Raw genomic sequence first — 22512 nt, forward strand, 5'->3', positions numbered from 1 at the left:
ACTCTGCAGCATGCCATGTGTTCCCTTCTTCTCCCAATGCTGTAGAAACATGGCACATAGCTCCTGACCCTGTGCCACATGGATGTGCTGCAACATGCCCCATTCCCCCCCCAGCACAGTGAGCAACTTCCACTGCACTGTAATGGCATGGATGCTGCAAAGGTGCATGTGGGCTAAGCTACTCCCCCCCGCCCCCAGGGGCTGGAGCAGGCAGTGGAAGCTTTAGGGAATAGGGGGAGCCTGGGACTCTGGGGCCAGAGCAAAGTGTTAGCAGTACCTGGACCTGGAGGGCAGGCGCCACATGCTAATCCCTCAGACACATGCAGTCCATTGGCTACCAGTTGGACAGTCCTGATATACACTAATTCTGCCTTCCATGTAAATGTTCCTTTTGATGCACAGCACCTCTGTGTTTATGGAGAGTAGATTGTCTTACAGTACTTGAAAACAACAACAATGCACATTTGGCAAAATTTGGAGTTATCCAATATTACAGGTTTTAGTTCCTCAGTATCTAAAAACTTACTTATATTTAGCATTGATATAGAAAGGAAAGGGTAAATGTCATCACTATTTTATAGATTTGTCAGTAAATAGCCAAGGAAAGGTGAAGTAATTCACTTAAATATGTTCTTGGGAACAGAATTCAGCTTTTATTCTTCTAGTACTTTGCCCTGTTCTTGGAGCCATGCTGTTTTCTACAGGCTTGGTGACTTTAATAAACATATGTAGTCGTAATTTTTTGAGAGAGCAAGCACAACAGTCATGATAAAATTGACTCGGTGGCTGCTGTGGGAAGAAACAAGACTTATCTCAATGTGATTTTTAAGGTCCAGTATTTTGTGACTTAGCAAGGCAAGTAGTATTTGCTATGCCCTTTGAAAACTGAGATTTCAGTGGGAATGCTATGGGAATTGTAACTTTTTAATTACATTTAACATATGCTTCTAGTCCTAGTAGGTTTCATAATATCAAACTTTGTTAGGTGCCACTGGCCTTTCAGACTAAAAGTGCTTTTTGGCAAACGTCCAGAATTCAAGATAATAAGTTTTGGACTTCAAGCCAAAGCTCTTTCCAATTCATGTGTTTCATTAATAGTTTATTTCCCTATAATTTCAGGCAATATCTTCCTTGTAGATCATACAACTGCTATTTCAAATTTCACCATTAATTTATATGATGGGTTTTTTTTCCAGCTTCCTCTATTGAAAACAAAATATTTAACAATGAAAAAGTTTTATGTTAAATTGTTTTGGATCAAAGTAGGAAAGGCAGGGGTGAAACTCCCAAATAGAATTAATGGGAATAAAGAGGACAGCTACACATGTATATTCATTCTTTGGTTTTATGCTGATGTGGATCTCCTATATCATGACATTATTTTTTTTTTTATATGAATAAGTGCTAAGGTTCACATGGTGGCAGATATCATATTTTTTGCCAGAGAGAAGTTTATGTGAAGCTGATTATAAAACCAGTTCTCTGTGAGATGTATCTTCAATGCTGACTTTGTAAAGAATGGAACATACGAGGCTTGTATTGATAATAGGGAACACCTCTGACTCTCTCCCCCTTGACAGAAAGAAGTCCTCCATAATTGTCCAATTCTAAGTAAGCACCTCCTGCTTCCAGCCAGGGTTAGAGATGCATAGTAGAAACAGAGTAAAAGTCTTTCCCTGTCCCAAATAGTTTGCCATCTGAGACCAGTTGTAATAAGAGGATGTTAATACTAAATGTTCATCAGGCATGCTAGAGCAGTGATTGTAATGTCACACAGCAAAAAATACACCCTCTTGTTCTTAACGGACTTCCCTGTTTAGACACTCCAGCTGAACACACACACTTTTTCTCAAGTCAGCCTGGAGAATAAGCATGCATTTGTTTCTAAATCAATCTGCTGTGTTGGAGCAGAGTCAGAGTTGTAGTAATGTAACTCTGACATGTTGTGGAAGTACCATTTGTATTCTGAATTTCATGGGTTTCTGACATTTTATGGACTTTTCCTTTTTAAAACTATAATCTTGAAAGGCACTCATGCTATTATGTGTATGGAATCTGAACTTCACCGTAGCAAAGTGTTTTTGTGTGAAAGTGAAGCATTAGCTACTGCTGGAAGTATGAGTGCAGATTATGCAAATCTTCTATTTCATCCATTCTAGTAAATCTTATGTTTTAGTAGCTTTTAGAAAATATTTCTTAAAATGTGTTTTATATGCAGATAATTTAACTAGAAATGTGACTTTTCCTTTTTCTTATCCCATCTCATGCCACAGGAATTGTTGCATTAGTTTTAAATAACAATACTTTAAAACCTGGCTTTAATGAGAAATTGCAGAACAAGCAGTCATGCAAACCGGATTGTGTTAAGTGTGGTTTCAGCAGAGCTTCTGGATTCTTATCCCTTTACCTGGAGTAGCTGTTATAACCCTTATGTCCCTCAGTGGGTTAACTACTTTGTTTTTTCCTTTTGTCTCTTCAGCCCACCTTCACTTTTCTCAGCAGTGCCCCCTCCCACCCTTTCTATTTAGGTACTCCTGCTCTTCGCAAGTCCATTCATAGCATCTGATGAAGCAGTCTATTACCTACTTATTTTATGACTGAGTGATTTAGTCTTTCAGGTGCCACTATGCCCTGCCTTCAACATGAATAGTGTGAAGGCTGATGACACTGGTACAGCTGTGTGAAAGAACCTGTAGTGCTTCATAGTAATGTCCCTTCAGAATTGCTGTAACTCTTACCTACTAAATGTTCTAGTGTAATGTTTCCTGTCTGTTCACTGATATGTGCAAGCTATGTGTAAAACTCTGTGCATTCTACACAATTACATGCACATATTTTAAAGTGATATTTAATTGATGTGTATTAATTCAGATTAAAAAAAACACTAGTCAGCTCTTGCTCCCTACATATCTCAACATTCCCCTCCTTATTGCTCCTACTTTTTAGCTTATTTCATAATGCCTTGTGTGAAAGAAGGAGCAATTTGCAATGTAGCAGGTCTCTGATTTACTATTTCAGTTTTGTTGTTTGGAGAGCATCAAAAGAAGAAGAGGACAAAGACCAACTTCCCAGAGGAGCTTAGAAAATAAGTAGATAAAATCCAATAAAATGTCTATTTCTCATAAACAGAAACTTACATTTCTGCCTTAAAAACCTCTGTTAAGGTCAATATTGGTATACATAGTAGTTAATTTAAATTAAGTCCACAGCTTAATCAGACTTCATCCTTGGTATGCTAGTTTGGCGATGTGGACTTACTGTTTACTACAAAGCATGCAAATCAAAAACCCTCTTTATGTTGTTATTCTTGACAAACTATAGTATCCAAAGCAAACAGCAGCTAACCCTGTCCATTTAAAATTGTTAACTTGCTTTCAGCACGTGGGCGCATGCGTTTGCATGTGGCATGTCCTATCATTCTTCTTTTCAAAAATCAGTTCAGCAGTTATTTACCTTTCAAACAATTAACATAATTACCATTATGCTAAGAAGTAATTTTGGAAAGTTCTGCTCTGAGCCCTTATGACTCCACCGGGACAGTTTTAGTCGGGACTTATCTTTTTGATGGAAGCCTAATTGCAGTTTTGGCTTTGTGTACACAAACAGAAGCGGCTAATTGTTTAGGCAAATAGCAGATTAATTTAAATATGCATCCCTAATAAAACAAAAGTGGTCCCCATTATGGTCCTCATTCCCTTGATGAAGAATATAAATATTCGATAGGAGTGCCATTAGACTGAGATCTTAAGGATTGTCTGCATTATTTCACAGTGGTAGCACTTTTCAGATACCAAATAATCTTTACAAAAGCAAACATAAATCAATTTAAACTCATTTAGATACCATTTCCACTATGTGCAGTTTCATTACCACACTCCTGCTTTGCCTCCTTTGGGACATGGAAGGAGCGCTTGCAAACTGGCATGGGTGCCCATCCACAGCTGCTTGTCAGAGCTTTTATGTTTCCTTTTGAAGTAGTAGCCATCATTAATCATTTCATCATTAATGGCCATGCTTAAGTAGAAGGAAGGCATCTTCAGCTCTGATCCTGTCTCATGGTGAGGAATTGATGCTCTGTTTAAATTCAGTGTAGGAGTAGCTCAGGAGAGAAATTTAGTTCACTTTTTTTGTCTAACCCACCTGTTCTATAACATGCTTGTAACTCCAGATTAATCTGTGTTGAAATTCAGCCATTTGCATTTATATGCCCCCACTTTTTAGTAGAATTCTGAAGATTTATGGAGCTAGCCAGTGCAATTGTTAGTCAGCTCTGTGTCAGTCTGTACTGGTTTTGCTTTAAAAAATGATCATCTCTGCATTTCCTTTGTTCTCTAAAATACTAAGATTTTGCTTTTGGTTGCAAACGATACGTAACTTCCATGGTAGCATAAGGTGGATTCACTTTATAAAGACTACTTTCTTTTGCACAGTCCAAAAGTATGTAAATACCTTTTTTCAAACTTGCAAATGCAATAATTTCAAGAGGAGACCAGACAGTCACCTGGCTGGGATCATCTGACCCTCCGTTGTCTTTCCTGCTTGGTGCGGGGGGCTGGACCCGATGATCTTCCAAGGTCCCTTCTGGCCTTACATCGATGAAACTAATGTCACTTAATGCTTTAATCTGGGTGCTCTCTCATTTTTCTCTGTCTCTAGCTGAGGGCAAGTGTACAGCAGATAAACGTCTTAAATAGCTAAGGGTTCCTCCTCCCACCTTAACCCAATCCTTCTAGTGAATGGTTTGCCCATCCCTGGAGCATTGAGGAACAGAGTCAAACTGCCTCAGTATGGATATTAGTGGTACCTAAGAGTGGTACCTAAGAGATACTAGTAGTACCTACTTTTAAGCGTGTGTTTAATAGGGTAGCATGCAATCATTTGTTCTGCCTTTTGTATGCAGGGACTATTAATGTTTGGAGCCTGATGATAGGGCGTGAGCCTATCCATCGTTACCAGCATAATCAAAAGTTACAGGCTTTGGCCCTTGGCTTGGAAGGAGCAGCCATAGCTTCTGCATCTGGTTTTCAGGTCAAGGTGGAAAGCTCTGATGACAGGGGATACTGGCAAACCACTGCAGAGTTTGAAATCCAGAAATTGGTAAGTCCCCAGATGGTCAGCTTTGCTCCAAGAGATCTGAGTTTCCTAATTATTTTAGATCATGGCCAAGAGCTATCTTACAAAGACCTTACAGAAATGTTGCACAAGTTCGCTAACAACAATATCAGCTTGCAGTTGAAGGGTTATAGCTATTTAGTGATTAATTATTTCTGGATTGAAGAACTAAGACAAAATCCTGGCCTAAACCACAAGTGAAAATGAAGCTGAGTCCATATGGTGCAGTTTTGTTGTTCATAATTATTTTTTGTCAACACTAAACTATACTGGCTCATATTGTAAACCAAAGTTTTCTCACATAGAATTGGACTTATAACTTGAAGTCTCATTTCAGCTGAATGTTAGCTGATTAATTGTGTGGCAGGATGTCACAAGCTAGCTACTGTTGTCACTTGTGAAGGTGTAGCTAGGTGCACAGCTTCTTTAGATTGCACCTTCTGTCATCGGAGTTCTGAGGCTATTTGATTTTTAAAAAATCCTCCTAAGTTATGGGCCAAGTCTTTTAAGTGATGGGAGTGAGCAAATGAGTATAGTGACATGTACATTTTGTGGGATTTTTTTGACCCAGTGGAAGAAATTAACTCTAGCTAGTGGGTGGAAAATACTGATTAAATGAGTCCTGATGCTTCTTAGTCTGCATTGGAATAATTAAAAATGGAATGAAAAAATCCAACAATTGTGACACAGGTTTCTTGGTAAAAATATTAAAACAAGAAAGATATAATTCCACTGGAACCAGATCTCTCTTCAGTATTCTTCCTCATTGTTCTGTATAAAATACCAATTTGGGATATTTCAAAGAAACACTTAAGACACTAATTAAGAACCAGGACATGCAGTTTTCTACCTCAGGAGTTCTCAGCCCATTCTATACTGGAATCCTTCAGCAATCCCTTTTCCATTTAGCAGAATGGAAAGAGCAGAGTGGTCATGAGTTCCTGTCATCTGTTTATGACCCTCCAGTTTGAGAATCTTGACCTATTAGCTCTGTCAGGCCTTCAGTCGGTGCAGATGTAATTAGGGAACTTCTGGAAGGGCTAGACATTTTAAAATCTGCAGTTCCAGATGCCCTCCACCCAAGGGTGTTGAGGGAGCTGGCAGGGGTCATTGCGGAGCCCTTGGCCTGGCTGCATGACCATTCATGGTCATCTGGCCAGGTGCTGGGGGATTGGAAACTGGCTAATGTGGTCCCAATTTGCAAGAAAGGGAGGAAGGAGGATCCAAGTAACTATAGGCCTATAAGCCTCACCTCATTGCTTGGGAAGATCTTGGAGAGAATCATTAAGGAACACATCTGTGGGGGGGCCTGCAGGGGAGATCATGTTCAGGGGCAATTAGCATGGGTTCATCAAAAGCAGGTCCTGCCTGACCAACCTGGTTGCCTTTTATGACCAAGTAACTAAATCCTTGGATGATGGTGTCACCGTGGATGTAGGCTTTCTAGACTTTAAGAAGGCCTTTGACACTGTCTCTCACCCCAGCCTCATCATTAAATTAAGTGACTGTGGCATTGATGCCTGCACAGTTGGATGAGTGAAAAATCGGCTGATGGGGCGCACCCAGAGAGTAGTGGTGGACAGCTTGTACTCAACCTGGCGAGATATGGGCAGTGGGGTCCCCCAGGGCTTGGTTCTCGGGACCGCACTGTTTAACATCTCCATCAGAGACTTGGACGAGGGGGTGGAAAGCACGCTGTCCTAGTTTGCTGGTGACACTAAGATGTGGGGCGAGGTGGACACACTTGAAGGGAGACAGAGGCTGCAAATAGATTTAGACAGACTACAAAACTGGGCAGACGAGAATAGGATGGGGTTCAACAAATGCAGGGTGCTGCACCTTGGGAGAAGGAATCCACAGCATACCCACAGGCTGGGGAGTTCCCCTCTTGAAAGCACAGAGGTAGAAAGGGATCTTAGAGTCATTGTTGACTCCAGGATGAACATGAGCTGCCAATGCCAGACCGCAGCCAGCAAGGCCAACCATACCTTGTCATGCATCCAAAGGTGCGTTTCAAGCCGGTCCAGAGAGGTGATACTCCCCCTCTATGTGACATTGGTCAGGCCGCAGTTGGAGTACTGCGTCCAGTACTGGGCGCCGCTCTTCAAAAGTGATGTGGCCAGCCTGGAAAGGGTTCAGAGGAGGGCCACCTGCTTGGTGAGAGGGCAGCAGGACAGGTCCTATGAGGAGAGACTGAGGGACCTAAACCTGTTCAACCTCAGCAAGAGGAGGCTGAGAGGGGACCTGGTGGCTGCCTACAAACTCTTCGGGGGAGATCAACAGCAAATAGGTAGAGCCCTTTTCTCCCCAGCACCGCCTGGTGTGACAAGGAACAATGGTAAGAAGCTGATGGAGAATAGATTTAGGTTAGAGATCAGAAGACAATTTTTTACAGTTAGGGTGGCCAGAATCTGGAACCAACTTCCCAGGGAAGTGGTCCTCACCCCTACCTTGGGCAAATTCAAGAGGAGGTTGGATGATCACCTCTCTGGGGTCTTGTGAACCCAGCATTCATTCCTGCCTTTGGCAGGGGGTCAGGCTAGATGATCTGTTCAGGTCCCTCCAGAGCCTAGCTACTATGAAACTATTTCACCAGCACATCGCTCTGTCAGAGCAGCATTTCTGTACCTACGTTACAACAGAAGACTGAAAGTCAGGACTCCTTGGGCACATCTACACAAGACATTGGCTTGCACAATAGCTGAAAAATACTCCACAGTAGCGCATCATAGCACAGACAGTGCTAATACATTACTGTGCAGTATTATTAGGCTACCGTGCAGTAGTGTCAAAGATGTTCACTGTTGCTACTTTGCAGTAACTCCAGTTACTGTGCATTTATTTAGTACTTGCTAATACAAGTACTAAATAAATGCACAGTAATGACATGCCCCTTAAGTCCTATATTCTAGCTCTTCCATTGACTTAGTAACCACATGCCAGTCACTTAATGTAACCTTCCTGTCCCTCATTTTTCTCATGGGTCAGTTAGCGCTGTTACCTATTTCCCTGGCATATTATGAGGTGGAGTTTTTTTGCAAATATATCTACAATGGAATGAATGGAACATGCTATATGTGGTATTATTTTTATAGGAATTAAATCTCCAAAATCACATAGGCAGAAAAATCAAACATCAGTTTTATTTGAAACTTGATTCCAAAGTGAGATGGTTTAATACAGTTTCTACCTATAGTACTGTGTATTAACACTTGGGTTAAAGAGCCTTACTTAGCCTGTGGCCATGCTGCATCCTGGTGCTGGTAGGTAAAGAGATTCTCAGCCTACATGCATCTGAAAAATAAAAATGTCTGTGCTGTTATAGGTCAACTTCCTCCAGCTGGTTCCAGGTGTTATTGGGAGTCCAGTGACTGTAGCAGCTGCTGAAGATGTCGTCTATCTCCTGAAAGCAGAACAGCCAGGAAAAATTCTTCATTCGGTGTATGGTCAGCCTGTCACGTGTCTCGATGTGTCTGCCAATGAGGCAGCCTTTGGAGTCAAAGGCTTTGGCTGGTTGTTAAATGAGACCAACAAGGTAATTAAAAATAGGGTTTTTTTTTCCTTTGCAGCTATCTAAGTGCTTCCCATCATTGCTGGGTTTTTTCTTTTGTATGGATTGAGTGGGAGTACAGTCACTTAATATAATTCTTTGGTGCTTAGATGAACTTTTTTTTTCATTGGGCATGAACTGGGGAACTGTTGATGCTTCAGTAGCTTGGTCAAAAGGCTCATACGAGCTTTGGTAAGTAACTTGTATTTGCTTCTCCTCAGTTGATTGGAATAGATACAGCTGTGCCTTCTACAGCATCAGTCCTCTAGGGGGAACTCTTTTCTTTTTAAAATAAATCTATCTGAAGTATGCTAAGCAACAAGTCAAACCTTGTTTGTGCAGTCCTTGAAGAATGCTCTTATTTTTTGGTTCTGTATTTGAACTACATTATTTCCAAGCCTGATTATTGCTGTAGAGGTTTGTCATAAGCCTGAAGCCTTTTATAAGACTTTCTGCTTCCTTCATCAGCAGATTTGATGGAATGCAGATTCTGTATTGCATTTTTGCTTAAAAGGAAGGTAGCTCAGGCAAGCTCTAACCACTGAGAAGTAGTCAAGCACCTACCAAGTGTTCAGCACTCCAGTGAATCCAAGGCTTTACAGAGATTTTAAATTTGTCATTGAGGTTGACATGTCATCTGCCATGGCACAGCATGTTGTGTTTTCTTGTCCTGGTGACTAGATTGAGACATTGGGAGTATGCTTCATAGAAATTCTGTACCAGTATGGACTTAGTATTTCAGATATTTTGTTGTAGAATTTAAGCTTTTGTTAGAGGAAAAAAATCAAGTCCTTCTGTGGTAATTCCACCATGTTAATCAGTATAGAGATGCCTTATAGTGTCTGTACACTGATTGAAGCAACTCTGAGTAGAGTAAATTTGCTTCATTTATCGCATTGAATAGTTATCCCTAAAAATGAATGATGATAGATGAAATATTGGCTAGTTTAAATGTTTCTATTAATCCTCATCTTTTTTAGAACCATCCAATTGGTCTGTGTTAATTATAGTTGCATGTTGCAGAAGTTAGAGAGAGAATTTCATTTTGATAGAATCGTAGAGAAGTAAGGTTGGAAGGGACCTCCATAGATCATCTAGTCCAATCCTCTGCCTGAGGTAGGATCATCCAAACCATCCTATATAAATCCATTAACGAACCTCTTAGTAAGACTGCTGTCAACCCTGGCACAAGAAATAACACCCTAGGACCATAGCAGCTAACATCCTGCTCCTGTAAAAGGTTGTTAATATATGCTCAATGGATGCCAGGTAGAGGGCCATGCCCCCTACGACAGAGGATGGCAAAAAAACCCACAGTCTATTGCAGTGCAGGGGTTATTCTTTACCATAACAGCTGCCAGTGTTTTCCCTAGTATTGTTTTAAATGTTTTGTGCAACAGAGCCTTCCATCACCTTCTTTGGAGACTGTTTTACAGTCTAATAGATCTACTCTCAAAAAACTTTTCCTCTGGTGTGGCCCTTTGCATCCCTCTTCCCCCTCCCCTGTTCTCTCTTTAACTTTCCTTCTTAGTTTTATCCCATTGCTTCTGTTTACCGTGGCAATGCTCAAAGGTGGTTTTGTTAAGTCCCCAGAGTTCAGTCCCTACTCTAGTCTCATACCAGCGGCTGTTTCCCATTGGGTACATCTACATGTGCCATTAATGTGCAGCAATAAACTCTGGAGCTTATTGCTCTGGAGTTTATTGCTACCTGGAAGCTTCTGGTTGAACCGTTTACACATGCACCCAGACTGTAGCACATTGAGGCGGGTTACAGCAGCCCCAGCTGGCAGGGGACCTGGGAGGTCAGTGCGCATGGAGACACTGAGATGTTTCCTGCAGAGCTAATTAGTCAGTGCCATCTCTGGAGCATGCAAAATGGGGTGACCACCCCAGGCCCCGTGCTTTGAGGGGCCCTGCAGAGCCAGGGCGGAGTGGCATCGTGACTCCGCGCTGCCGCCAACTTCATGTCTGGCCTCTCAGCATGTCTCCCCCCTGCCGCTCAGTCCACTGCCACTTACCACCTCCCCTGCCACCGAATCCGCCTCTGGCTTCCTCGCATCCAGGAGCGGGGCCCTGCACCCTGCTCAGGTCATCTCTGGACCCAGTAAATCTCTTGTGTAGACACGCCCATTGATTCAGTAGTAAATTCAGTAGCCATTCAGTCCAATTCAGAAGTGGTTGGATATAATGCCAGTCAGATCACTCCCATGTATGCAGTTGGCTACAAAAACTGGCATGTCAGCACCCTGTGGACTGCTGGGCTTGGGAGGACCTTTGACTTCTGATTATGTGCAGGGCTCATAGTGAGTTACTATGGCACAGGAGAACAAGGACAACTTCTGAGGGGAAGCAAGCAGAAACATGAGAAAGGGAGCTGTAGCCAGTGGTTACTAGTGCATTTTAACTGTTTTTTTTCCCTGTTTGAAAACTGAATAGAATGAGGAAGCTTTCTTTTTAATTAGCTCCATGCTGGAAGTGAAACTGTCCAGCTGCTTCTAATCTCCCCTTAAAATTCCCTTTCACACACAAAGCACTGAAACCTTCATAAATACCTTTAGGGGTGAGAGATGCTGTGAAGCCATACTGTATTATTAATTCCTTTGTCATCCTAATCCAATTTTTTTCTCACAGAGGTGGGAGGTTAGATAATAGAATTGCCTCATTCAAGACCATTACATCGGCTTTCGCCTTTGTGCCTCATAAAGGAATAGAGAAATCTACTTAGAGCCCCTAGCATCATTCTGTAGAGTTGGACATATTTCCTAATTTAGTTCTGAAGTATTTGGCATTTAATGGCAGATTGTATTAAGCAATGCATCAGTGCGCATCCTAATCAGGGAGATGTGACTGAAGTAGTCCAGACGGCTGGGGTGTGTTTGACAAGGACGCTTGCTTGGCATTGCTACACCAGCTGACATCACGCCGGAAATTAATTACTAATGTCTATTATGATAATTATTCCCCCCACACAGACGTGAAGGGACTTTGCATTGGTTGATTACTCCAGTTACAAGTTGACAGTCTGTCTTTAGAAGAGCCTTCGATCTCAGGAACGTATCAGTGGTGAATTCCCACCCTTTTTGCTAACAGCTGCCTCATTTTAGTATAAAAGCTGCATCCCGTTTTGTTTGAGCTCTGTATTATATGTAGCGTGTTAGTTGTTGTTGTTATTAATATTGTTATTATTATTATTATTATTATTACATGATCCTTTTAACTGCCTGGTATTTTTTTGGTGTGGACATTAAATACCTGGACACTGTCAGTGTGCCTCACAGTCAATAAAATTCATAACGTTGGATAATGGTATTAAGCAAAAGGTGTTGGATTCATCCCTTATGTAACTCCATTGACGTCAATGGATGTAAATTAGGAATGACTCTGGGTTTGTGATGCATAGGAGAGGACACATTAAAAAGTGAATTTGTAAAATGCATAGAATGAAGGACTATTAACTCAGAAAGCATACTCTCCCTGGGCTCTTATGCTTCGATCCAGACCTGCAGCACCTTGGCTAATCCAGCCCTGCCTCTGTATACCCAGTTCTTCCAGTAAATGTCCGTGTTGACTGAAATGCGTGGTGTATCAGATCAGATGGCTTTTTCCTGAGTAGTAGCTTGTACTTGGATATAAACTCTTTAGGAATTGTGCTGAGAACACTAAATTCATTTTACTTTGCAAGCCACCAAGATTTGAACTCTGGAAAAAAAATTCTATGATAGTTTCTTAGCATTGGGACAATCAACCTGTTGAGCAAAATGGATGCTTTTACAACTACAGAACAAGATTCTGGGAAAGAAAATGACCTTTGTGGGAGTCTTTGTGGTACTAAGTGGAGAACCTTCTTGAATTATTGTATTTTCTCAAATACAAGATACATTTTCACCCCAAAATTGGAGTGTATGTATTAAATGGGGAAACTGATTTTCTGACCAGCATATAAGCACCCTGCTTTGATTTCTGCTACATAGTGCAGCAGCTGTTGCATTACTGTTCAGGCAGCTGAGGAAGTCACTTGACTTAATCTCCTATTGTTCTTCACTCCAGAGGTGTTAATGATGGTCTCTTCTTTTTGATGGTTGCGAAGTTCCACTAATCAAGCTAACCTTTCCTAGGGCAATTTTGTTGTCTGCTTGTGTGTCCTGGTTCCTCCTACTACTTCACAGCTCTTTGGTTCTGAATAAATCCACCCATGGAAGTGAACCTTTAGCCTCAAATAAGGGTTTTTTAGGCAGGAAAGGTAGGATGAGTCAGCTAAAGATTAGGCTTTGTTCCTGCTGTATACAAACTCTGGAAACATTTTTTCTTCATTTTGCCTTTCAAAAACAAGATGCATATTATAGTCGGGGTATGTCATATGTGAGAAAAGATGGCATTTCCTCATTTGTGGATACATTTCAAACACACGTTGTGTAGGTGCTCCTGCCATCCTGTATCTCTGTCTTTATATTAGCTGATGTAATGGCAAAGGAGTAGTGGTGTGTGTTGTTCTGTTTTGGGTTTTGGCCCCTGCATGATCATAAGATATTTAAAGATAATTCTGTGAGGAGTTTTAGGGGGAAAGGTTGGTTGGAAAGAGGATATTTGAATAGCACTCCTCAGATTGGATAGCTTGGCTGCATCCACATGAGCAAGGGCGTGTGCTTGCAGCAGCACAGATAGTAGTGGCACATATTTGTGCTGCTACTTTGTGCTGCAGTGCACACCCCTGCTCATGCAGTTCACAGCAGAACACATTGTCCTGCTGCTCCATGTGCTGCGGGGCGGGAGAAGGGGGCTGGCTAGGGTACAGGGTGCCTCAGCGTGGAGCTAGCTGGAAGGCAGTCCCCAAGCTGAGGCACCCTGTGCCCCAGACAACATGTGGAGATGGGGAACAAGCAGCCCAGGACTGCCTGCTCCCCTATCTCCATGCACTGTGGAGCCTCAACGCTGAGGCACCCTGTGCCCCAGCCAGCCTTTCCCCAGCCCAGGACTGCCTGCTCCTCTGTCTTGAGGCACCCAGCACCCCAGCCAATAGCTCTGCAGCTGGCTGGGGCACAGGATTCCTCGAGACTGGGGCTGCACATGCCTCAGCATGTTTATCCCAGCAGACAGCACTTTGGCATACTTTGCATCACTTTTTTTCTCGGGTTTCTTTTTTTGCAAACAGGGAATCCCAGTAGCAATATTTCTACCCCTGTCCTGCAGATTAGCAGTGCAGGGCATGGTTTAACATGCACATGTGCAGTTTTTGGTGCTCCAAAGAGGTTTGCGGTGCCACAGACCACATGTGCCTGCACATCTAGGTCCAGCCTATGTTGCTAGTGTATTTTACAGTACAACTTTACTCTTTCACCTGACCTAGGCTGGTGATTGAGTTGTGCTTTGTGGGGTTTGGACTACAATGTCTGGAGGTCCCTTCCAGACCTACTTCTCTATGGCTCTATGTCCAGCATCATTCCTATCTCTCAGCTATAGTTTAGTGTTGTTTTCCTGCTACTGTGTTTAACCTCCAATAAAGACCTCACATGGCTCAGTTTCTAATGTAGACCTACCCAGCATGAGTGGCATTGTGAAATATAGGACTTCCTTTGTTTGCATTAACGGAATACAACTTTAACATTTCAAAGTGAACCACATGGGATTTTTCTTTTAAAACTTCAAGTCAAATCTCATCTTTGATTTTACTAGAGCAGCTCTGGTCAGCTGGCAGCCATCTGGGCTGCATGTGGCCCTTGGGGGATTAATTTGCAGCCCCAAACTCCCATCCAGCAGTTGCTCCCCATTGCTCCAGCTGCAGTGGCAGGCAGGATGTCTGGGTTCTCCCTATGCCCTCTGGCTTTCACTTTCTGGAAGTGAAAGGGGTGGAGCAGCATGACACAACCCTCAGTGCAGTGGGGACCTGCAGCCTGGGGCACCCATGTGACATGGATATGGTGCAGAGGGGGAATCTGTGGGTAAGACGGGACCATCCATGCATGAGATGCAGCAGGGAGACACCTGTGCAGTGTGCAGCCCAGGGGTCCCTTGGCCTGCACTGGTGTTGTTTGTAGCCCTTGCTGGTGCAGCCTGCAGAGTATACAGCTCCAGGATACCTAGAAGTTGGACAGCCCTGTACTAGAGAACCACCTTGGGTCTCGTCTGTCCTGTGTGTGCTTTTGCCTTTCACTGACTTAACAAAAATGCTTAATTTTCATTTAGATAAATTCAATTCCTCTCTTAATTGATCAGCCTGCGGTGTCTCTTCTGGTGTCATAACTTTTTTAGGTGTCTGGCTGTCATGGAGTCTTCTAGAGTGGAGACTTTCTGAAGTTCTAATTTTTTAAAGGGAAATCTTTGTCATCATAAAACCCTGTATACATAAAAACCGAAATTCCGTATAAAAGCTATAACAAAAAAAACCAAAGTGTGTGCAACCTGTTTGTCACCTTTAAAATTAATGTTTTCGTAAAATGGATATTTTTTTTAATACTCAATTTTAGTTCCTTTTCAGTAACATCATTGTTAGTGGTGTTCTGAAGTCTGCCAGCCCACTTAATAAAGTTCCTGGTTTAACCTCTGTGTATTCATTTTTGACACCAACTACCTGATTTCTTTGTGTAACTTTATAGTTTCATTTAGATACAGACCATTTCTTTACTACCTTTCTCTGTGGTTATGCGTTGTTAAATAGCTGCTATTTTTTCACTTTGATAGGGTGCATCTACATGTACAACTAATGTGCATTAAACTGCACTCAAGCATGCACCTACACGTGTGCCAGGGTCGGGAGCACCTTGAGCCCAACAGAAACAGCCTAGTCCAGGGCTTCTCCTGCCCTGCTCTGCTCCCCTGCAGCAGCCAGGGGAGCCCCAGCCGCAGCCTGGGGGGTTAGGCTTGGGCTGCCAGGGTGCACAGGAGGTCAGGCCTGGGCTCTGGGGGGCAGCAGGGGAGCTGGCCCTGGCTCTGGGAGTAGCTCTGAGCAGCACAGAGCTCCGGGCTAGCCATGATCTCCAGGGAGTAGGGCAGAAGCTGCCCCTGGAGCCAGGGCCAACTCACCTCCCCACCCCCTGGAGCTCAGAGCTGCCCTCCCCCTAAGCCAAGCAGCAGTTGTGGCCCCTGGCTGCCTGGGCTGACCAGAAGCAATTTGCTCCCAGATCAGTTTTTACATGTACATTCAGGTGTCTGTATTTGTCAGTACTAGCAAACAGCACTTTACATTAATCTACTGTGCAGTAATTGTGCGTATGTAGATGGTGGTGCTTTACTGTGCGTTAAATTAGTCTAATGCACAGTAAAGCACATGTGTAGATGTGCCCAAAATGGTTGCATTTGGAGGTGAATAAATTGGTGCTTGGGCATAGTTGGCCATAGCAGTTGGAGGTTGAGATTGTGTAAGTGAATCCGTCTGAGCTTAAGAGCAGTGGTTCTCAACATTTTTAGCCTCAAGGCACCTCTCAGAAAATGCCAGCTTAGTTTTTACTCCTTTTTGGACTATAGCAAAATAATAGCGCAATTTGTCTATTTCAGAGTACTCAAAAAAACCACAACAGGTGAGAATGTTTTTAATATTATGGATTTCCTTTTGAAATCTGTTCTCATCTTGTGAATTTTGTTTATGGATCTAACAGTGCTAACATTGTGTGCCACCCTGCAGTACCCGTGAAAGGATCTTGCAGCTTCTTGGTGGAGAATCACTGCTGTAGAGTGTTAGAGGCCCTTGGGAGATGAAAGGCACTATAACAATATACCAGTTTTTTTGTGCGTTTAAATTATGTAGGATTGATTTCCATGTATAGTTCTTGCTCCTTCTTTTTTGCGATATGCCTTCTGAACCTTTTAACTTTCTAATTCATACAATTAAACACATAAAGTTCAGTAACTAACCACTTTCTTGCCCATCAGTAATCAAATCTACCTTCATAATGTTCTACCAAAAACTCAGAATATACTAGATTGAAGAGCCATTCATTTTTGAAACTTTAAAAATCTTATTAAAATATGCTTACTTATGCTCCTTAATGAAAAATGACAAGCTTCTCTTTGATATTCACACACTGATGCACATTACTGAAATTTGGCACGAGTGCTTAGACAAGTATCTCAGGTTTTGAAAATGTAGCTGTTTACGATGTGTTGTGAATATGTAACAGGGTTATCTACAGAAACAGACAAATAATCTATTCTACTCTGGAGGTCTGTCTTGCCTTCATTTTACCTACTCAGTGTTTAGGTGAAGGAAGTGTGGGCTTTTTCCTGGAGTAAATCGTTTAGTTGGTAAATACAATATCACCTGATCTGTGAATACCTGAACTTTTCCATCAGTCTTAAGCCACAAGTCAAATGAGTATGGTGACCTCATTCCAATCCCTAGCAGACATCTGTCCACATCACAAAACCATCACGTTTGGCACAATCCTGGACGATTGGCAGTCCCTGCTCAGGAAGGGTCCAGTACTGGAACAGCAGGGGTTGCAGGTGCATTGGCAGAGTTGTATTGCTGTAGTTTGTGCACTGCCTGCCTGCACAATGCCTGGCTCTCCTTCATGCTACCAGCTTTAAGTCTCTTGCTATGATTCTGTTCTAACAAAAACTTGAAAAATCAACTGTGTATCTCTAGGTAATTTATATAGCAGGCAGAGGTATGAAAAGGAGTAGGTTAAGAGCACCATTGGAAGATACTTTACTCTTGCCATGCTCTCATATTGCAGAATATTAGGACAGAATCAAAATAATACTGTTACAATTCTCTGTACTGGCTCTTTGAGTACCACTTAAGAGTTGTCTAACACAGCTAAGCATACCTGAAAGGGAAGTTTTTGTTTGCCAGCCTACAGTCACCTTTGGGATAGCATGAAAGTCAATTTTCCACATGCTCACAGACACCATTGTGCTACCAGTTCTACACAATGACTTATATCTGGCAAGGACTAGCAAAATAGTCTCTCTGGCTGATTGTCAAAAATTACATCATATTGGAGTAAACTGCTTTTAAATCAAACATCCATTATTCATGTATATTAACTGCTTTTTTATTTTTTTACTGGCTATTTTGTGTATGATTTACTCTTTTTTTTTTTTTACTCTCTCTCCCCCCCCACCATTGTCTGTCTGTCTCTTTCATCTGCTCCATTTAAATCTTAGCTCATCTTTAAATTTATGGAGCCAGTACACTTATCTCCATGTACAAGTATCAATACGCTGACCTCGCATTTGTTAATAGTCAAATTTCCTATGTTGCTGTGCTATGTGCTATATTTACAGTATCCACTAAAACAATTTGATACGTTTACGCAGATAAATTATGCCCCCAAGGCTTGTAAATTTTTTCTATTTTTTTCCCCATCCTTCACAGAAACAAAAATCCAAACTTGTAGTCATGTAACACTAAGCGTTAAGCTTAGTCTTATGATGAAATCTGATTCAAACATGTGAAATAGTCGTGCCATTGCTTTATATGGCAGGTAAATCAAATGCTTTTGGCTTATGGGTAGAAAATATCCGGGTGAATTCTGTCCTTTTATTTAGGGAAACCAAGACTGATTTCAAATTTCATGAACCTCTTCATTGCTGGCAGAACATGGATGTATTCAAAACAGTGTTTTCTCTAGTTAGGGTGGCAGCATTATCCAGGAGATAAACCACTAAACTAAGTATAAGATGCAAGTTCTGTTCCCAACCCAGTTGCTAATTCTTTATGTGGCTTTGGGCGAGCCATAATTTTAATCTGGTCCTCAGTTTCTCAGTGGTAAAATGGAGTGAGGTTCTGTGTCTCTTTAAAAGTTCCTGTCAGAGTTAAGAGGCTTTATTATGTATGTTGATTCGAGTGGGCAAAAAGTTGAGAGATTCCAGAGAAACAAGCCACTCTAGAGAAGTATCTCTCTGTGTATCCTGCATGTTAGAAAGAGGGCTTATGTTTCAATGCTTGGTTAAAACTATACCTTTTCATTAGTAATTATAACAACAATAGTACTTTATGTAGCATATGTTATTCAAAACAAACTGAACTAATGCATGTAAGCATTGCTTTGGCCAGCATTAGAAGGAAGGCACCCCTTAGGGTGGAAAGCAGTATTTTAACTAGCAACAAAACACAACAGCTTAGGGCAATAAGGAAAAACATGACTCCCTACAGAGGGACTCTAGCTATTTCACAAAGCAGTTGCCTAAATTTGGCATTTAGCCAGGACACTGGGGCACACACCCCTGCTCTTGTAAAAAGTACTACAGGCTCTTTGATAACAAGTGTTTGGGGACTTGTTTTATGTTGCATCCAAAACAGGCATCTCCAGCAGCAGAGTAGTATCCTTAGCTACATGCTGGGGCGTTGGATGTACATGGGAGAGGTCCATGAATGCTAGTTCCTTCAGTAGCTTGCTCTTTCTTGAATATATTTTAGATTCCTTATGCCATGTTTGATAGTACCAAAGCATAAGATCTAACATAGCTCACAGGCCAACCTGGTCTGACTGTGGTAATTCTTTGTTCATTAATTTGTTGCTCTTTATGAAGTACTAGAACTGAATTTTAAAACATTTCCAAACACCCATTGATGTGCAGTTTCCTAAACTAGAGTAGGTTTTCCATTCTCTACCCACTCCCTCTTCTAATACATCTGCCAACCTATTTCTCAGTACATCTCATCTGAGAACAGTGGCCACAGGTTGAGACTCACCCAACTCATGTAATAAAGAGGGAAATTAGTCTAATGCATTGTCTTAACAAAAGGGAGAGTATGAGCATGAATAATTAATATCACTAGTCTGTGGCAATCAGATAAAATGAAGTCCCATTTGCTCAGCCTTATTAAAAGAGAGAGAGAGAGAGCGAGGGGGAGATGGTAAAGGTCGTTAAGGGACTTGTAACATGGAAAGAACCGCCTCTGAGATAGATAATGTGTTTTCTAATCTCTGTGGTCTTTAACTAAACGTAATGGTAAAGGTACTCGTTGGATATTTCTGACTTATTGAATTATTAAACATTCTAGGAGATCACTTGACTCTTGTCCAATAACTTAGGCTTTTTCATTTGACAGATGTTAGCAGGTAAAGATTTTGTGATTTGTGTTTTAGTCCCTGATAAATTTATGCAATATTTAAATAGTTCCTTTCCCTCCTTCTGCACCAAAATTCCTGTTGTGAGAAGCGATTACCTTGTTACACGTTACCCTAAAGTACCCCAGTTCACACCCCGAAATTCTTGGTTCTGTACCTATTAGGTCACTAGTCTTATGTGTCCATTATAGGATTATAAATGTCTTCAGAAGGGTAATCCCTTTGCTACGTGCATTATAAGATTATAAACCTCCTAAAGACCTTATACTTTATTTCCCCTTTAACACATGGGCCCTTATTTCAGCTCCCAAATGACCAGGTTTTTCATTCATTATCCTTGGCCTTTGAAAGAAAAAAATCCTTGTTATCTGGTGGGTATTACAGAGAGCTCGGCAGATGTGTTACAGTAACTTCAAAATTCTGTCATCACTGCAGTTATAAGCCCACTATTTTTAAGGTTTTAACAGTCAGGCATAGAGTTACCACATTTTCTCACATACAACACACAACATTCTGTCCCCAAAAGACAGCTGCTGGAAATTGGCATGTGCATTATAAGCAAAGAAATATGGTAACAGCAGTTTCTACCACTTAAGCATCTACCAAGCAAAAGCAAAGCTAGGTCTGCATAGGATCCACAGGGACTAGAACAAGGAGTGACCTGGGCTCCCTGTCTGCTGCTACTCTGTTACTTACTGTAACAAAATATCTTCTTTTTCATAGATTTCATAGACATTAGGGCTGGAAGGGACCTCGGAAGATCATCAAGTCCAGCCCCCCGCCCAAAGGGCAGGAAGTCAGCTGGGGTCATAGGATCCCAGCAAGATAAGCATCTTTATCCTGCCTTTCAAAAACGAAGTGGTGTGGATATGGGGCATGTTGCATGCAACAAAATATGGTTTTTTTAGCTGAAACTTATGGACAACTAAAGGGCCAGGGAAAAAAAAGTAACAAATAGGTTTATATCAAATATTTGGGATTTTTGGGGATGGCAAGATTTCAATTGAAATTTGATCTGAGCAGTTAAAGGATGATGTAACTATATACTGAAAACAGTAATGAACGTTTTTTCATAATAGAGGGCTTTAGGTCAGAAAAACAGATGCCTAACACAAAACACAGAAAAAAGGGTAGGGGAAACAATGTGAGGAAAGAGTGAAAGGAGACACGGAACTTGTCCATTTGTGTCCTCATTAGTACCATGAGCTTGGAAGGTCCAGTGGACCAGAACCTTTGCTTTGTGTAAGATATTTATACAAACAGAAAGATTAAAAGGTTCAATCATCTATAAACTTTGCAAGCATAAATTAAAAAAATAAAAAGCATGTTTGCCCAGTTAAAATACTGGCAAAGCTATTTTTCGAAATGACACTGCAAGGAGTGTGAAAAATAATTGTATTCAGGAATTGCTAAGAAACAGATTATAAAATTGGTAGCAGCAAATTTTCAGTGGGGACTTCCCTGTTCATAATGAAGCAAATTTTACAAATCATTTCCCAGTTACATGTTTAAAAGGTGAATTGGAGCCAAGGTCTATTTGTTGAATTAATAGTCAACAAATACTTCTAAATATCAGCCCCAGGGGAGTTTCATGGGAGCAACAAGAGGCCCTGCCTCACAGGAGCTAAGCATTAAGTTAGAAAGGGAGGGTCTTGATTCCTAGAACTAGGTTGGAGTCTTAGCTGGCCAACTCTGCCACAAATCCTCCTCAGACATAAACGATATTCAGCAGCATTTGTTTTTGTCTTTCATGTGAAATCTTTCAAAAGAAAGGGGTTGCCTGCAAAACACATGCCTTGGTTTCCTCTGTACTTTCACAATAAAAAGTAGTTTAACACAGTGTTTTGACTAAAACAGCATTTTTTCCAGTGTTGTGTTGTATGCTGGCTGTGTTGCATCTCAGAAAAGTCTGCGTTTCACTGGCGAGTTACAAATGCACAGGATTGAAATGGTTGCCTCAGATCAGGGGCAGATCCAGAGAAGTTGCGGTGGTGTAGCTGTACCCCCCTTTTCAACTGGACCATGCTGCTGGAGCCTCTGGGGATTTTGAAATAGTCCCCAAAGCAGGTAATAATCCCCCCTCGCTTATCCTCCCTGCTTAGAGGAATGTCCTCTCTCCTCTCCTTCCTCCCATCCCCTCCTGCTGTTGCTTTTCCCGTGGTCCCTGGTCCTGGGTGAGGGAATCTTCAGCATTGTTCTTGCCTTCTCCAGCTGTGCTGCATGGAGACTGAGCTCCCCTAGGGCAGCAACAGCAGCAGTGGCCATGGCCAGGGGTGCCACTTCCTGGTGCCCGCTCCTGCGGGGACTGGGCAGGGTGAGGAAGCCCACTCCTGATTGCTGCTGCCACTGTGAGTGTGGCTGTCCCAGCTAAGCCTAGTCCTCACAGCCTGGCTGGACCAGGCAGGAGTGGCTCTGAAACTTCCCCCACCTCCAGGAAAGCAGCAGTGGCAGGAGAGGGGTGGATGGGGGTGCTTACCTGCTTTGAGGACTTTAAAAAAAGCCCAGGCCTCGTGCAGCATGGACTGCCTGCACTGGTGGGTGGGTAGGGGGAGGAGGCGGGGAGCAGGGGGTGCAGCCACCCCTCCCCTGCAGCACTCCCCGTTACCAAATCCTGAATCTGCCCCTGCCTGAAACGTATACTGCTTCTTTATGGACAGTGTTGTTATGCAGTTTATAAGCACCTTTTCCTGGCCTCTCATTCTTCTTGTTTTGGAAGATTTATTTTTCTCTTTCTCCAGAAGTAAGTTGAGTTGTATTTTGATCCTGTGGTGATGGAAACAAGTGCTTAAAAGAAAAGGTTGATGCCCAACCAACCCTTCCTAGACACACTACTTTC

The 22512-nt window shown here is 42.1% G+C and overlaps 1 protein-coding gene across 1 annotated transcript in view; it reads left to right on the plus strand.

The window, feature by feature from the left end:
• Window positions 1-22512, plus strand: part of FBXW8 (F-box and WD repeat domain containing 8) — a 69701-nt gene that overhangs the window by 35860 nt on the left and 11329 nt on the right. Inside the window, exons 6-7 of the mRNA XM_019539356.1 lie at window positions 4901-5097; window positions 8438-8647. Of these exons, the coding sequence (XP_019394901.1) occupies window positions 4901-5097; window positions 8438-8647 (407 nt within the window). The remainder of the gene's footprint in view (window positions 1-4900; window positions 5098-8437; window positions 8648-22512) is intronic.

The sequence above is a fragment of the Crocodylus porosus genome, unplaced genomic scaffold (genome assembly GCF_001723895.1).
Source record: "Crocodylus porosus isolate Cpor-Errol unplaced genomic scaffold, CroPor_comp1, whole genome shotgun sequence".
NCBI classification, from domain to species: Eukaryota; Metazoa; Chordata; order Crocodylia; family Crocodylidae; genus Crocodylus; species Crocodylus porosus.